This window comes from Oreochromis niloticus, linkage group LG1 (genome assembly GCF_001858045.2).
Source record: "Oreochromis niloticus isolate F11D_XX linkage group LG1, O_niloticus_UMD_NMBU, whole genome shotgun sequence".
In the NCBI taxonomy this organism is placed as follows: Eukaryota; Metazoa; Chordata; class Actinopteri; order Cichliformes; family Cichlidae; genus Oreochromis; species Oreochromis niloticus.
In genome coordinates this window covers 26,386,716-26,404,350 of record NC_031965.2, presented here as the reverse complement: position 1 = coordinate 26,404,350, position 17,635 = coordinate 26,386,716, and the positions used below count along the sequence as shown (strand labels likewise).

Genomic DNA, 17,635 nt, shown 5'->3' with positions numbered 1-17,635 from the left:
TGTGTGTTTGTTTGTGTTTATGTGTATGTTTAAAAAAAAAATGTATGAATGTGTTCATGCACTTTTGTCTTTGCTTAGCTATGTATTGTAAATTATAAGAGTTTCTTTGTGTGTGTGTGTGTGTGTGTGTGTGTGTGTGTGTGCACGCAACCCATCAAGGACTAAGCTGGTATTTAAATCTCTAATTCAATGCCAAGTTGATTAAAACAAACTGCTGCAGCCCCTTGTATTTTTCACACTCCTTCTTACAAGACCCATTTAGGGTTTTTTTCTGTCCTTGTTTGTTTGGTTGCTCCCACAGGTATTTTTCAGAAATGAGATTTGATTATGGCAATTTATTATCGCCAAGCTGATACTTTGAGTAGAGCAATGGCAGGCAAGCTTCAGAAGGACGGAATTGAAATGTGTGCACGGAGACTCAGATACACACATGCAGAAACACATGCACACTCATAACAAGGTGCCAGAGTGCAGTGTGTACATAATAGTGTTTGAAATGGTGATGCATGAGCCTGTTAACCAGCTGGCTACTGATAAAAGGGCTGGCCATGTCCCGAACAACACACACACAAATATGCACACGTGGACACCTCAGAACAAAATTACATCCTTTCTGTTCTGATCTAATATCTTCTAACACAGGCTGTTCTCTAATGTTCTCACTTTTCGGTCCCTTTTATTGATCTCTTTCCCCCCCCCCTTTTTTCTGTTTGTTTATCGAAAGTCTAATTGCGAAAATATGATTCGTAAATGGTGAGTTGGTCAGGTCACTGCCCTAAAAGAGAACACTTTGTAAGTGATGTTTTTGTTATAAGTGTATGATTCGTTATAAATTATATCATTTTATTGGGGAAAATCTACCTTGAGTACAATATATCAAATCATTGTTAGGTTTGTAACCATCAGTCTGCCAGCCTGCATATTTACCGCTAATACACTCAGTTGGACATTTACACTCTACACACACTGACACATATCTTCATTTCACTACTGTAAAATATGATATATGGAGAGATATAAATTCATATCTATAAAATCATTAAAATGGGCAGACCAGGGGAAATGCCAAGTGTCGGCCACACATAGAATAGGTCCCACACACGCACACACATTAACACAGATGTACAGGTATGTTATTATTAATGTGTGTGTGTGCACACACTTTCATACCCACCCACATATGAACACACGCTCCCTTATAAACGGCTATGATGACTGCTTTGCCCCCGGGTATCCATTTAGGGACAGATTGCCTGTCATGGAATACGTATGGCGTATTCAAATAAGCCCTGCATGCACACACTGCATAGTTTAACTAGTCGTATAGCCTAAGATTGTTTTTACTATAAAAACTTGCAAATAATAAACTTAACAAAAAGAATGAAAGGAGTAATATTTAATAATGGCGTAATGAAATGCTGACCTAATCAATTTGAAAGTTAATTAAGACTAATAACTAAACTGAAATGTTAATTTAGTGTTTTACTCTATTGCTCTTTTTGGCCTTTAAAGATAACTCAACTTTTCCTGTTTTACAAAAGATCATATTTTTAAAATTATTTTTTATATTAATCTGATCATTTTTCCATCCTTCCATTTCCTATTTTTCCCCCCTTCATTCTTTTCTTGTAGTTGCTTAATTTATTTATTTTCTGCTCAGTAAAATTAAGTGTTTGGCCTTAGGTAAGTGATCCATCATATGTAGAGGGCCTGGCCCTAATGATGGCAGTTTTATACACTCACCCACCATTTCTCTTGCTCTCTCTCGCTTAGACAGACACATACACTTACTCGCTCATACAAAGGTCTGCAAACAGAGGAGTGCTAACTGCTAGTTGGTGAACAAGCGATCATCAATTTTATTTATTTTTTTCTTGTTTCCCATTTTTCTTTCTTTATCTCCCTCTCTCACTCCTGTTTTCATCGCAGGCCTTTCATGTGACCACTGTGAGTTTGGTTATTGGAACCTTTCCCACCCAGACGGCTGCATGCCATGTGACTGTGACCCTCTGGGTTCCCTCAGTCCATTCTGTGAACCTGAGGGGGGCCAGTGTGAGTGCAAACCTGGAGTCGGTGGCCTGCGATGTGACTCATGCGGTAGAGGTCTGTTTGGTTTAAGGCTGGAAGGATCCTGTGCCCCCTGCGACTGCTCACAGGAGGGGACAGTACCCGGGACAGACTGTGATCCTTACACAGGGCAGTGTGTGTGTAAGGCATGTATGACATTTTTACAATGTTTTAGACATCGACTTCCATAAAAATTATGTTATGTAGTTATAAAGCAAAAATTGGAGTTAAACGTCAGGAAATTATGACTTCTGTATTTTCTGTAGTAAAATGTTTGGCTTTGATCTTCTGATTATTAATATAATACTGATATAGATTGAATGATAGAAGCACAAAAAGGAAAATAATGCATTATTGCTATAGAGTGTGTGTGTGTGTGTGTGTGTGTGTGTGTGTGTGTGTGTGTGTGTGTGTGTGTGTGTGTGTGTGTGTGCGTGTGTGTGTGTGCGTGTGTGTGTGTGTGTGTGCGCGCGTGCGTGCGTGCATGTGGAGTCAGACAGACCGGTTTAACCCTTGGCTCCTGACAATTTTTTGTCCAGCCCTGATACTTTGAGTTACAAATTTAGTATGAAATCTTTCTTTCCACATTTGTTCCGTCTTTCTTTTTTCAGGAACATGTAGAAGGCCGTCGCTGTGATTCTTGCCGTCATGGTTTTCACACCCTGGAGCAGCGAAACTCTCTGGGCTGTCTGCCGTGTGTGTGTGACATCAGTGGAGCGGTTTCAGGGGGTGTGTGTGATATGCAGACCGGACAGTGCCCATGCAAGGAGGGAGTAGAGGGAGTGCAGTGCACCAACTGTGCTCACAACTACTATAACCAGACTTTAGACGCTGAGAGTAAGAGAACCCCGAACTGCAACTTAAATCCATGATTAGTTACAGATTTATTTTTCACCCAATAATAAAACACTCAAATGAAACAAAATTGTTAACAAATTATTTACAAAGTGCAAATTTATTCAGCCCTACTGATGTTGTTTTGTGTCCTATTAGAGGGTTTGTCCCACGGCTGTGTACCCTGTATGTGTCACCCTAAAGGAACAGTCAGTGGGTCAGTCTGCGACAGTGCCACAGGTCAATGTGTTTGTATCCCAACACGCTATGGAAAGGACTGCAGTAGCTGCCGACCTGGTGAGTTCGAAAGAAGGGATGAAAAAAATGATAAGCAACTTTCACAAATAACTATAGCATCAACGTTCACCATAAAATGACTCTGAATTTTGGAAAAAAGGAGGGCGGGTGTTTCAGGCCTAAAGCTTTTGCATTCTTCAGCCATTCAAGAACTGCCCTATTTCTACCAGGAATCAACCATAAGCATCACAGCGAATAAAAGGAAGGAAAAAGCATCCTTCAGTTGTGCACCTGTTTGGGTTAGTGTTGCAGGACAAGAGGTTGCAGATTACGTATAGTGTCAGTGAAGAAGAAGAACCTTTTTATCATTGTTAAGTTTACAATGACAAGTTGGGAATTGATGTGTTGATTAAAATGTGTAAAAATAATGAATAAATAAATAATGAAGTAGACATAAAGATAAAAGCTGTCACATTCTTTGTGGTTATAAGGAAACAGATGTATAATTGTGCTATAATGTCTGATCATGCTGATATTTCAATGCATTTCCACTTCCTTTCCTGCAACCTGCCTGTTTTAATTTCCTTAACTGCCAACTCATGACGGCCATTCAGTATTTCTTGCCCAAGTGGCTAAATAGAATATCTAATTTGTTTATCATCTGGCCGGCCTTGAGAAAAATAAACTGAATTGATTTGTGATTTGGAACCTTAGTGCTTAATGCAACCTCAGACACAGTTATTGGTTTTGTGTTAAATATTATTACAAATAAATGACAAACGGTGGCTCAGTTTAGTTATTAGCAGTGGCATCAAGTGGTTATTTCAAAATGACAGCAGTTGTGCTCAAAATCAATGACATTTTGATGTCATTAGTGTAGTTCTGAAAAAAATGAATCATAGTCGACATTGTTTGGCATATGCAACAGACAATTGTGCTCTTACAGGGTTTCTACCATTGGCTGTTTCTGTTTCTCACCGGAGCATTTCTCTATCAAAAAACTTTTGGGAAACAAATAAAAGGCGATATAGGTTTGGATTGATTATTTTCGATGCAATATGACATGAATGCTTGACGTTAAATCTACCAATAGCATATCCTGGTCTTTGAATGACAAATGTTGATGATGTTTTACAAAACATCAAGCATTATCATGTGGATTTTCAAAAAGTAAAAAGAAAATTAAGCAAAGAATAAAGAAGCTAAATATTTTTTAAATTTCTTTTTACATTACATTTGTGGCAACAGAGAAGCAATAGCTGAATAGCTGATCAATAGCTGATTGCATGGACGGTTATACCTCCTAGGGACCTACTGGGGTTCCAGCACAGGAGCTGTTAAACCAATCATCATGAGGAATATGAAATGTTTGAAAAATAACACGAACAGGGTTGGTGAGCTGATTTAGAAGCAGAGGAAAACCCACTGAGTGTATTTTGATGTGCCTCCGGAGTGTTGCAGCAAGATGTTGCCATCCTCACATTCCCAGTGTGACCATAGCTGGCTTCAGGACTTTCCAGAAAGTTGATCTGACCAGTAAGAAGAAATATGGGGAGATTGCACTCACTGTGATTGAAAATTTGTGTGATACCAGACACGTTACAGTGAAGGAATGTTGAACTGCTAACTGCTAGAATTTGTACATGGTACTTGGTGTCGGAATTTGTCATTGCTGTTGCTTTTTAGTCAAAACATTGTTTGGATTCCTCCGTCAGCAGATGCAGAGGTCATCTAAATTACTGTGGCTATGGAAAATGGAGGTGGATAATTAATGCATCCTGACCACGCTCTGCACCACTTTCTGGACATGCAGCAGAACACTTTCTCTAACCTCGCGTTCAACTACACCGCCACAAGGACAAATACAGAAAATCTTTGCCATCTCATACCACAATACCTGCATTCATTTTAGATTTAACCTCTACATTCTATCATATTTCAACCCAAGTTTCAATTCAATTCAATTCAATTTTATTTATACAGCACAAAAATCACAACAACAGTCACCTAAAGACGCTTTATATTGTAAGGTAGACCTACAATAATACATACAGAGAAAAACCCAACAATCATATGATGCCCTATGAGCAAGCACTTTGGCAACAGTGGGAAGGAAAAACTCCCTTTTAACAGGAAGAAACCTCCGGCAGAACCAGGCTCAGGGAGGGGAGGGGCCATCTGCCACGACAGGTTGGGGAGAGAGAAGGAAGACAGGATAAAAGACATGTTGTAGAGCCAGAGATTAATAACAAGTATGATTCAATACAGAGAAGTCTATTAACACATAGTAAGTGAGAAAGGTGACTGAAGAAGAAATACTCAATGAATCATGGGAATCCTCCAGCAGCCTACACTCCCATAACTAAGGGAGGATTCAGGGTCACCTGATCCAGCCCTAACTATATGCTTTAGCAAAAATGAAAGTTTTAAGCCTAACCTTCAAAGTAGAGAGAGTGTCTTTCTCCTGAATCCAAACTGGAAGCTGGTTCCATTGAGGAGGGGCCTGAAAACTTAAGGCTCTGCCTTTTAAATACTCTAGGAACAACAAGTAAGCCTGCACAGATATCACAGAAAAGTGTGTAATAGACACACTGGTCCACTGCATGTATGTCAAGCTTTCTTCCACTTTGTTGTGTTTAAATATGTTTCCTTTTTTAGTATAATTTTTTACCTTTACCTATTTTGGTCTTTTAGTTATTGTATCAATGAGTCATATCTTGACTGCTGTAAGTCTCAACAAATTTTTAGGACAAATTAAGTTTCTTATTCTATATTTTGTTTATTATTCTTATTAAGGAAATGACCCTTGAGCTGTCAGACTCATATCAAAAGACTGCAGTGTATAATTAATTGCATGCTCATTACTTTATGTTATACTTATCTTTTCGCAGGCTATTACTTTTCTCCGGATCAGGATATATGTTTGGAATGTGACTGCCACCCCATTGGAGCGTTGCATCGCAGTTGTGAAAGCCAGACTGGACAGTGTGTGTGTGCCCATCCCTCAGTGGGAGGCCGACGTTGTGACCAGTGTCGTGAGATGTTTTTTGGATTTAACCCTGGTCTGGGCACGTAAGTATAAGTGTTTATCTATTAATTGCACCACTTGTATAAACACACACATCTCATGCACAAATTGACACACAACAGCAGATGCAGTGTCTGTGAAGACAGTTTACAGATTGGTAGGCAGACATATGACTTACATGAGTTAAGAGCTGCTTTGACCTTTACCGCTCATGTCTCTACCTGCGGGCTGTCTTGCACACACACACACACACACACACACACACACAAATGTTACTTTACACTTAACCTCCATGTGATGGTGGTACGCACATGCACATCCGTTCCTCTCGACAGGGTGTCACAGCAGATAGATGGTGCGCAAACTGTTTGACTAGTGATCCAGTATGTATGTGTTTGTGTGTGTGTTAGCTGACCTTGCCTGATTGCTGTATTCTCCAGTGTTAAAACATTAAAGGATGAGATCAGGCTGTGGCTGAGATCTCCTCACAGTAGAGAGGGATCGGACGATGGAGGGAGGAAAAGCAACAGTAATAGAGTTTACTTTGCAAGGACACTTGAAAAGAAAATCACATGGAAGAAAAGACTTGACTAATAAAACATAAGAGAGAAAAGCAGGGTTGGTGATGTGAGTTGAGTGGGCAATATCAGCGATGCGAAAAGAAAATTAGAGATGCTCAGACAGATTTTGCAAATGGCATTAATGAACAAAATCCAGAATTATCATTTAAACAGGTGTTGTTTGGTTGCTGGTTGGTTTTTTTTTTCGTATCACACTTGTAGAGGAAAAAAAGCCTAGCCAAGTCATGAGTTATTACTCGTTAATCCTCTCCTGGTCTCTCCACTATAAAGATTTATTAATCTAAATATCAAGTAACGCATGTATTTATATTTAAGTATTTAAATATGGAGGCAAGAGTTCTTGTATTTTTTTGAAGTAGTCTTCAGAAATAGTTCCCCATGATTCTTAAAGAACAATCCAAAACTCTTGTTTAAATCTTCACTACCTTTTGTTCCATTCTCTGTCAAGATGATTGAACACTACTTGAATAATGTTGAGTCCAGCTGTTGAATAATTCCAGGCTCAGGGGAGGCCAAAGGATCATCGCCATGCTGAAAAATGAATCCTTTTCCACATGTTATTGGACGGTGGTTTCAGAATCTGACCATACTTTATTGTGTTCGTAATTTCATCCACTTTATTAATATCCACAACACCCCAGACTGAAATGTAGCTTCACACCATGTCAGAGCTTCCACTGTGTTTTACAGATGGCTGCAGATACTCACTGTTGTACCTCTTTCCTGATTTAAGGCAGTTACACCGTGTCGCAAACAAACCAAACCAAAACACGAAATTCAGAATTTCCAGGGTCAGAACTTGCCGTGTAACCTGTATACACAACTTTTTTGCTGAAAATTGGTCCTCGAAAAACTGTGGGAAAAAATGTAATCGACGTTATAACTTTAAATATAACATAACTTATTATTGATTCATAGGTCAGTATTTAGTGGCTTAACAAACTGCAAAACATTCCTCTGAAACAATCCAGAAGAAAATCTCCAATAAAGTTTGCAAACCTATTGCTGAAAAGCACTATGAAAAAAATTAAAATGGTCAAAAAATCTGGCCCCTTTAAAAAAATTATTAAAAAATTAGGTATAGCTCAAGGTTTTTGCAAAGTACTATATGTAAATGCAGAATCTCATGGTAATGAGAAGATATTTGGTACTATAAATTTTTTTGGTACAGCCTATGTACCTGTCTCATGTTTGAGACTGGTTGCATAAAAGTAAACAAATGTCTCAATGACATTGTGCATGTTGCTGGAACATTTTCTCAAAAATTAAATAAATTACTTCTTTTTGCTATTCTATTATTTATTTTTACACAAACACCTTACTGTGTTAAAAATCTGGTTAAATGATATATGCTATATGCCGGTACTCTTAAATCCTCTCTCTCTCAGTAATGCACACATCCAGTACTTTGAAGGCTGATGAAAAAAGAAAGACTGGGTGTGATGTTGGTGTTTTCTTTCTCCTTGGGAATGGAGTGAAGGTCGAGTCACTATGGCATTTGTATGTGTGTGTATTTGTGCCTCCGTGTGTGTTTGTGGGAGCACCAGTTGACAGGACAAATTTGCGGCTCGTTATGAGGCTGTGGCTTTTCACACAGCAATAAAGAAGGTGTAGTTTTGTGGGTGTGCGTGCGTGTGTGTGTGTGTTTGTGTGTAGTTGGTGGGGGGGGGATTTCGACAGAGGAGAGAGAGAGGGAGAGCAACCGAGAACATATGAGTACAATATGCTGTAGAATAAAAAAAACATACATGGATAATGTCTGTATGTGTGTGTGACAGTAACATGGATTGTACAGTATTACTCTGCTGGAGTGCTGTGCATGTGAGTGTGTGCCAAAAATCCTCCTGCAAGCAGACTATTGTAAGTGTGTGTGTGTGTGTGTGTGTGTGCGCGCGCATGCGCGCGCTCTAAGGTGTGAGGTAGCTGGCCGGATGATCACCCACTTCCCATCCCCTGTGAGGGTAACACCACACTGCTGACCCAGACACATGCACCGCCAGACACACACACATATAGTCACCAGCGCTCACACTTCGACAACTTGAGGGGAAATGCAGTTTTTTTGGCAAAGTTAGCTTCACAGCTACTATTTAGGGTGGTGGGTGGGCTAGATGGCAGTGAGAGTCTCGCTCACAGTGTTAGGGAAAAGATCCACCACCTTTCATTCTCACACATGCCCAGTTGAGCAAACTTTTGCAGATAGATTTAACAATGCACTTTGCTTTCTTTTGTACCCAACCCCAATACAGAAACACACCCAGTCAGTAGTATTTACAAAGTTACTTTTTTTCCTACTGTGTGGTTATCAAACTACAGAGTGTGAATTTTATTATGTCACTTAAAATCATTTTAGTGATCAAGAGTTTTTTTATGCCAGTGTTATGTTGTGTATTGATTTTTTTTGTCTTTGCATCTTACTGTGAACCATATCTTTTTAGTTATAAATGAAAGTTAGATTTCTTTGTTTTTCTTCTCTTTTTAATAAACAGATGCCATCCTTGTGCATGTGATCCAGTGGGGAGCATCAATGGTTCGTGCCATCCGGACACAGGGATCTGTGCATGTAAGCTGTTGGTAACTGGAGATAAATGTGATTTATGTCAACTTGGGGCAAGTCATTTCGATCCTGGGAACCACTTTGGCTGCACTAAAGGTCTGTTTTACATGTTAATAAACACACACATCAGCGCACCAACATACCAGTAATCAGCCAGTAATCCCCAGTACATCAGTGTGAAAGTTAACATAGTACTTTTTCTAAGTTTTAATTTGTATTTTGTGTGTTTATTTATATCATTGTTTTTGTCTCTTTCTGGGCAGCACCCTCCCAGCAGCCTGCACCAGTAGGTGTTGCACTCAGTTACTCATCTATTCGTCTTTCTTGGCATCCGCCGGACTCCCCAAACTCTCACATACTCAACTACACACTCATTAGGGATGGACAGTCAGTGCATACTGTCCAAAGTCGCTATCCTTTTAGTATGTATCAACACAGCTTATCACACACGTATAAATATTCTTTGGTCTTTCTCTTCCCTAAATTAATTTCCTACCTATTCCTTTGTTCTTTCCACTTTAAGGCCCTGAATCTTTTGAAGACATTAGTCTGTCTCCCTTCACCAACTACTCTTACTGGCTTATAACAGCTAACGTAGCTGGTGCGACAACAAGTGCATCAGCTTCGTATCAAACTTTAGGTGCACCACCTGAAGCAGACCAGCTCCATTTAAATCTTGTGGGAAGACCAGGTCCAACTAGTGCTAGCTTTAACTGGAGCACACCACGAAATAATACAGGCCCAGTGGAGAGGTAAGTAAAAAGGGAAAAGAGGGAGGTGTGGTTAAAGACTTAGAGGCATACTGCTTAGGATGGAAAAGAGACATATGAGTCTTTAAATGCACAAACTATTTTCAGCTGCCACAAATGTGGTAGGAGAAACTGGGATGTGATGTGCACCAGCAGCCTGCTTCCATTGCTTTAAATCACTGTCTTTATTTTGAACCAGTGACCGTACAGTTTACGTGGTATGCATCTTATGCTGCAGGCCTCTGTAATGTTCCAGCGCTAGTTTTAACTGAAAGATGTTGAGTGATTGTGAGCAATGAAGAAATAAAGACAAAAAGAAATACTTATTACTATTGTTGTCATGCATAGGTTTGTGTTATGCTCCATGGAGTCATCTAGTGAAGCAGAGCCTGCCATTCACTACACAGGCTTATCTACAGAAGCTGCAGCAAGTGGTTTAAAGCCCTTCACCCAATATACTGTAATACTAGAGGTAGGTATGACAAATGTCCACTGTTTATGGCACAACTGAGTGCAAAGGTATGTATTAATCAGCGAAAATGTTAAAACCACCTGACTAATATGGTGTAGGCCCTCCTCATGTTCCGAAAACAGGTCTAAACCATGATGCAATCCTATATGTCCCATTGTATCAGGCAACCAGTCCTGTAACTTTGGAGTTGAGGCACCCATTGATAAGACTCCTTGAACTCTTTATCCTGTCCTATTTTATTACCCTGCTGTAAAAAACAATCAGAAAACAACATTTCCAAGAAGGGGTATTCATAGAATCCAGTCATTAGGGATTGGTTTTACAAAACCATTAAAAAAACTTTTCAATTCAATTAAGTTTTATTTAAATAGTGCCAAATCACAACAACAGTTGTCTTAAGGCGCTTTACATTGTAAGGTAAAGACCATACAATAATACAAAGAAAACCCCATATGACCCCCTATGAGCAAGCGCTTTGGCGAGAGTGTGAGGGAAAAACTCCCTTTTGACAGGAAGACACCTCCAGCAGAACCAGGCTCAGGGAGGGGCGGATATCTGCTAAGACCGGTTGGGGGGTCTCAGCAGATGGCTTTGTCTGCCATCTTTGTCTATGGCTTAGAATAACTAAATAGTCAGACTTCAGATTGATGTCTGTCTTCATCTGTTTAGTCATTTACTATAATGAGAAGAACTTTTGTAACAGAAAATTGTTGCCTTTTGGGAAAATCAAACAGTCACAAAGACATTTTGCTTGGAAAATTCAGTGGAGAGTATAATAATAATGATGATAATAAGCAGGGCTTCCTAATGTGGCATGCATTTGTGCTGCTATTAATTCTTCATTCATGCTGAGCATAGTTTTCTTGGGCAAATGAAAACCACTAACAATGTTGTCACTGGTGCATATTGCCAGTGGTTTAAGGTGTTCTTCAGAAACTTTTTCACATTTCTTTGCTCTTTTTATGTTGAGTGTCACTGGTTAATCAGTTTTTGTGAAGCAGTCTGCATTAAACTAAACAAGAAACAGGTCTAACCTTAGAAACCAGTTATTGTTGTGAAACCGGCCCCCGTTTTTGCTACCTTCTTCCATTTTCATTATTCTTTTAAGATACTTACATGCCCATAATGGTGCTTTCAGTGGGACAGTGGGATTAAGGGTTTCTGTAATTTGTGCAGTTCCTCTGTGAGATTGAACCACTTATGTCAGCCTTTACTTCAGACGTGAATCAATGGGACTTGTATGCCAGTGACACAGTCACTGGTTCATCAGTTGGAGCACGATGGTAGTTACTACACACTGCATTAACGGACCACCACACAAGGCTTGCTGTTTAAATATACTCTTTCCTAGAGCCATCACAGTTTTTCACCCATCTATGTTTTAAATGTTGTGGCTAATGGTAGCTATAGCTTTAAAATAATATAGAAAGTAAGCTTGAACTACTTTTTAAAAATATTTATATTTACATAATTTACGGACTAAAAAATGACAATGAAAACTGTTTAACCTTTTCAACAGGCGTGTTCTTCTGGGGGGTGCACTTCTAGCCCACCGCTGTCTCTTCTGACAGCCTCTGCCCCCCCACAAAACCAGCCCCCTCCTAAAATCACTGCCATAGGACCTCATACTCTGCATGCTTCTTGGGAGCCCCCCAGTGAGCCTAATGGTATGACCACAAATACACACACTCGTATGGTAATCTCATCTAATGTGTAATACTTACTGTTCTTCTTTTTATCCATTTTACATTATTCCTTGTTCTGTCACACCAACTCTCTGCTTGTACTCTTTCACTTTATCTATAACACTTCTCTGTGATCTTCTCTTGTCCATCCTGGTCACTCCCAACGTAACCCTTAGCATTCTGCAGCAGTATCACTGTCTACATACCATGCATCATAGAAGGTCTCACTGCCAAGAGAAAAAAATTGCTTATAGCTTTGCAATTAAGAATACATTATGTTTATTTTAAGTAAATAACAATTGCATTATAATGTTAATGCCTGTTTCAAAATTAATAATACAGTAGAATAAATGACACACATTTTGTACATGAAACACTTACCTAGTGGCAAAGCTTCAGGGCTGTGTCATTCAAGACACATGAGAGTCAACTTAAACCAACACACACACACACACACACACACAGAAATACACACTGAACTGGAACTGCCTTTTGTAAATCCAGAGAGCTTTGTATTGGCTCTAAAGCTCAGTGTAAAACAAAGCCCTCTAACCTGGGTTTCTCTCTGCTTCTGTCTCTTTTTTTCCCCTCTCCATCTGTTGATCTGTTTCCCTCGCAGTGTCATATAAAGCTCACTTAATTTGGTTTTGTGTGTCATTTCATTGTCATTAGTTAATCATTTAGCATCCTTCTCACCTCTCCATTTTGATTTTGCTCTCGGTCTTTATCAGGCAATCTTTATGTTAGTTTCAGTCGTCCCAGCTCCGTGCATTCAAACTAAAGCATTCAATGAGAAGTCGAGTTAAAGTAACCCTTTTATAATACGGCTATTCTTGCCTGTGTGGTCAGTGCTTCTGTGAAAATAATAAGAAACTGAAGTGGTGTTCGGGTGGAAATGATCAGTTTTAAAATGCATGCATCTGCCTACACCAGTTTTTGTTTTTCCTCATTTAGTGGAGGGCCAGACATCATAACGTGTATCTGGTTAGCAGTATTGCTGAGACCTGCTCAGTACTTATTTGCAAATGTGGAGACTCTCCACAATGGTGGGTTTGTACCTTATTTTTTGCTGTGTAACATGTCTTCTGCTTTTTGGCACAAGTTTTTCATTTTTGATTCATTTAATTTTATAATTTATATAAGCTTTTAATTTTTTCTATGAACTTGGAGAGTAAATACTGCTAAAGGATGAATATATCTATTATAGATTTTCTATTTTCCAACATTTAACGATCTACTAGTGATGCAGTTATTAGGAGTTCCAGAGAGTAGTTTGATTGGCTAAGGATAGTTAACTGTTGTTAAGATTTCTATTCAGATTTCTAATAAACTAAATTTGTTGCAGTTGTAGAAGCTACACTTCTTATATTATACATAATCACAGCAAAAATTTCTGGCACAACTTCACCTACTTCCAAGGTGCATGGAGAGGATGAAAGAATTCACAATGCAGGAACTCCAGCAACACTTAAGGGAAGATGAACAACTTTATTGACTGACCAACGCGTTTCGGCTTGTGGCCTTCATCAGGGTCATAGTAAAACATTGTAGAAGACTGCTTAAATACAAGACAGGAAACAGAAAAAAATTCTAATTAACCAATCAAGTCTTCATAGATAGATCAGCTGACATATAACAGGTAGGTATTGGTTAATTGGTTAAGTCATGCCCAGGTAAATACTGGACTTGATCATTAATGATGAGGACGATGGGGAGGAGACATAATCCCCACCTGTCTCAAAATAACACATGCGTGAAATACATAAGAAGAATACTATGAATATACCAAAAACAAAAAAAAACAAAGGACAGCATTTAATTATAAAAGGAGGTTGGTGCAGCAGTTGAATTAAAAAACAAAAGGACGTCATCACATGGGAACACATTTGTTAAAAGGTCCTTATTTATGTCTCTAAAATGTAGACTTAAGATGAGATGTCTAGAATGCTATAACGAATAAAGACCTAGGTGACATCAAAGAACAGTAAAGGAATGAAGTAAGAGCATGTTAAGCACAGGGCAAACAAAGCTACCAAAACAGGCATTTGTATTATATTTGTTTTTATTTATAATTTATATTTCTATCATTTGAAGCATTATTTTATAACCACAACAATTGAAAACCTTTAACCGTACACAGAGGATCTGTAGATTTCTTACTTGTATGTACATGTTGCTCTCTCCTCATTTTAACACATTTCTGTTGTTTTCATTTTAACAAGTCATCAACAAAACTGCATTGCATGCAATACTACTTACTAATTAGTATTCTCAGTTTTTTTTTTCTTACTTCAACATTTTTAGTAATCAGGATATGAATTTGAAAGGACTATTGTTACTGTTACTAACAATAACTAAAGTGTTGTGTTAGGGCACAAATAAACTGTGCAGACAGTATTTTCCTGACAAACCCTGCAGCTGCAGCTGTTGCTTTCCTTCTTTAATTTCCTAAATAATTGTTTCGGTGAAGAGCTTTTGTTTTAGCAGACATCAGAGGTAATCTCAGAGACTGATTTAACATTTGTTTTCTTTTTGTACAGGTGTTATCACAAAGTATGAGGTCTTTCTTCGTGGGCCAATGGAGTCACAGAACCTTTCGAGTCTTGCTATTGAAAAGAGAGTGTTTTTCAGCTCTGGTTGGCCGGATCCAAGTGTCTCCTTAAGTTCCAACCCAGCCAATAAAAGCATAATATCACCCCCTGAGACCAGTACTAATGTAACTGGTCTAGAGGCTTTTTCAACATACCAGATGAGAGTTGTAAGCACCAATATTGCAGGAAGTTGTACATCTGGGTGGACCTCAGCACGCACCATGGAGGGAGGTTTGTATATCTCGTGTTCATGATTTCAAAAGCTGACTTTTACTCACCGGGTGTATTTAAAGTAAGTTAAGGATTCAGTGAAATAACCAAGTAAAATCTAGTTAGGCACTGTAGCTGTGTGAAACAAAAACCTTGAGTGGTTAATGTTTTCTGGGCAATTATCAGAAAGGGGCTTGCCCAAAGATAGCGGTTCCATTTCAGTGTTAAAGGGCTGACTTTTGTCCAGCTGGCAACCATCAATGACTCAGTGGTGTGTCCATTATGGATTTTTTAAGCTAGGTTTTCCTTTCATGGCCTTCCATGGCTGAATCAGAAAAATCCGATACTGTATTACAGCTATATTCACACAAAATGATTTGCATTCAGAAACTCCAAAGAGCTTGCTTAAAATTTAAATGAGTTAAATTTTTAACTTATAATGTTAAATTAAGGCCTGTCAATAACTGATGGACCCCAGATCTAAAAACAAATTGGAATTGAGTGACGTTTTGGTTAAAATGTAGCTACACACCAGATGCCATTGCTGTTGGTTAAATAATCTTTTGTACTATATTAAAATTAGTGAGTATTTGTGAGATAGATTGTAGAAAAAGAAAGCGGGGAAGGAAGGAAGAAAGAAAAACTGCGTGTGGGGGAGGGGAAACTCATTAAGGTATTTGAATTTCAAAGGGATGATATGGCTCATTAGGACTAAATGATTGCCTCCAACGTCACTCTAAGCTATGTGTCTGGATAACAAGCATATGATAACACCATTTTGAATGTGGGATGTGTGTCAGTGTTGGTGCGCGTACATGTGCCGAGTTAGAAAGAGAGAATATGATTGTGGTTATGTCTACCATGAATCACATTTCACAGCATATTTCACAGTTAGATGGCATCAACAGTAGAATAAAGAATCCTTCTCTCTAATCTGTCATGTAACAGTGGCTATCACAACCGTAGAATTATCAAATACTTAAATCCATTAAGACCACATAATATCCACTAACCTCTCTGAATTTGTCTTTTTATTAGAATTTGTATTTTATTTTTTTTATTTTTTTATGTGGTAGTCAAAGAAAAAAAATCACCAAGTTATTAAGTAATGAAAAATAAACTTTGCAGGTTCAGCCGACACATTTTAGGTTAAACTGTCAGACACACATCTTCTTAGAGAATGTTAGAGTCACTAGCTGATACTCACAGGACAAGTGGTGAAATTAATGTGGAGCCAAATTTAATAATCCACTAAGACGGAGAGAATACAGACAATGTTTTGAATGTATTCTCACTTTTCTGATAAGTTATGAGATGACGTACCTGTTTGCTAATACCAAATGAAGATGAGACAGAGAACTTACAGAAGTTTGTGTGAGGCAGCAGTGCTAACCCCTGCATCTCCATGCCACTTCAAGAATTGGCTTAATAAACATAATAGGCTGATAATGAATAACTAAAAGTTAGAAGCAAACCTAAAATTAGATAACAAGTGATATGAGTTGGGGTTGTTAAGAACAGAAACACAAAATCATTGTATTTATAAAACACTTATTCCTCATCTTACAAACAAAGACATAACTATAACCAAACCCTGGCACTAAATACACATAGAATAAAAGACGCAGTGACTGAATGAATGACTAAAAAAGCAGTAGTTGCATAGAAAATATACATCATATCAATAAAGGTAAATAAGCAATAAGCATCACGTCAGGAGCAGTTTGGAATTGTATTTGTAACAGTTTAATGCAGAACAAGGTTGGTTACCACTTGCATGTCTGGGAAGGAGAGTCATGGATTTTTCAAAACCTTCCTGAGGTTTGAAAGGCAGGTGGACTGACCTTTGACCTTTGTTATCCTGGAGTGTTGTGTTCTCCATGTTTGTTGGGAAAGTGGTGCAACAGTGTATTTAAACTTCCAAACACATGTTACAATTCTAACATACTTGAAAATAATCTTTGGTATGACCACCTTTAGTTCTCAAAGCAGCCTGAGCTCTCTTAGGTAAGCCTTCTTGTTATTTCTTGAAGTAAACTTCAGGAATTGCTTTCCAGGCTTCTTGAAGGACTTTCCAAAGTTCTTCTTTGGATGTTGGCAGCTTTTTGTTCCGTTCTCTATCATGATGATCCCACACTGCTTCATTAATGTTTAGGTCCAGGCTCTGGGGAGGCCAGTCCATGACTGATAGTATTCCACTGTGTGTTTTTCTAGCCAGGTATACTTTTACAGCATTGGCCGTGTTTGGGATCATTGTCATACTGAAAAATGAAGCGTTTGCCAATCAGAGGCTTTCCAGATGGTATTGCATGCTTGATCAAAATCTAATGGTACTTTTCTGCATTCAGCACCACTGACTGGATTGCAGCCCCAGACCATGACAGAGCCCAGGCTTATCGCCAAGATTCTGATTTTGGATGGGGTTAGAGTAATTTGGGCTTGTAATTACAGTAGTTAATGTTTTTAATCTACTGATTCTATTTATTACAAGCAGGTACATCTATGTTTATAAATTAAGAAAATATTGCCTTATCTTTGATTATAATTTTTTCATGGGTTTTGTATGGAGCAAGATAGCTTATCCAATCATTTAAACAAATTCCAACTGTAATAAGATAAAAAAA

General features: G+C 38.5%; 1 protein-coding gene across 1 annotated transcript in view; it reads left to right on the top strand.

Annotated features, from left to right (window-relative positions):
* The window catches only part of ush2a (Usher syndrome 2A (autosomal recessive, mild)), a 208,171-nt gene that overhangs the window by 50,171 nt on the left and 140,365 nt on the right, over positions 1–17,635 (top strand). The window contains 10 exon segments of the mRNA XM_025907082.1: positions 1,930–2,213; positions 2,679–2,904; positions 3,061–3,198; positions 6,030–6,210; positions 9,237–9,400; positions 9,568–9,726; positions 9,828–10,056; positions 10,402–10,525; positions 12,045–12,192; positions 14,751–15,032. Of these exon segments, the coding sequence (XP_025762867.1) occupies positions 1,930–2,213; positions 2,679–2,904; positions 3,061–3,198; positions 6,030–6,210; positions 9,237–9,400; positions 9,568–9,726; positions 9,828–10,056; positions 10,402–10,525; positions 12,045–12,192; positions 14,751–15,032 (1,935 nt within the window).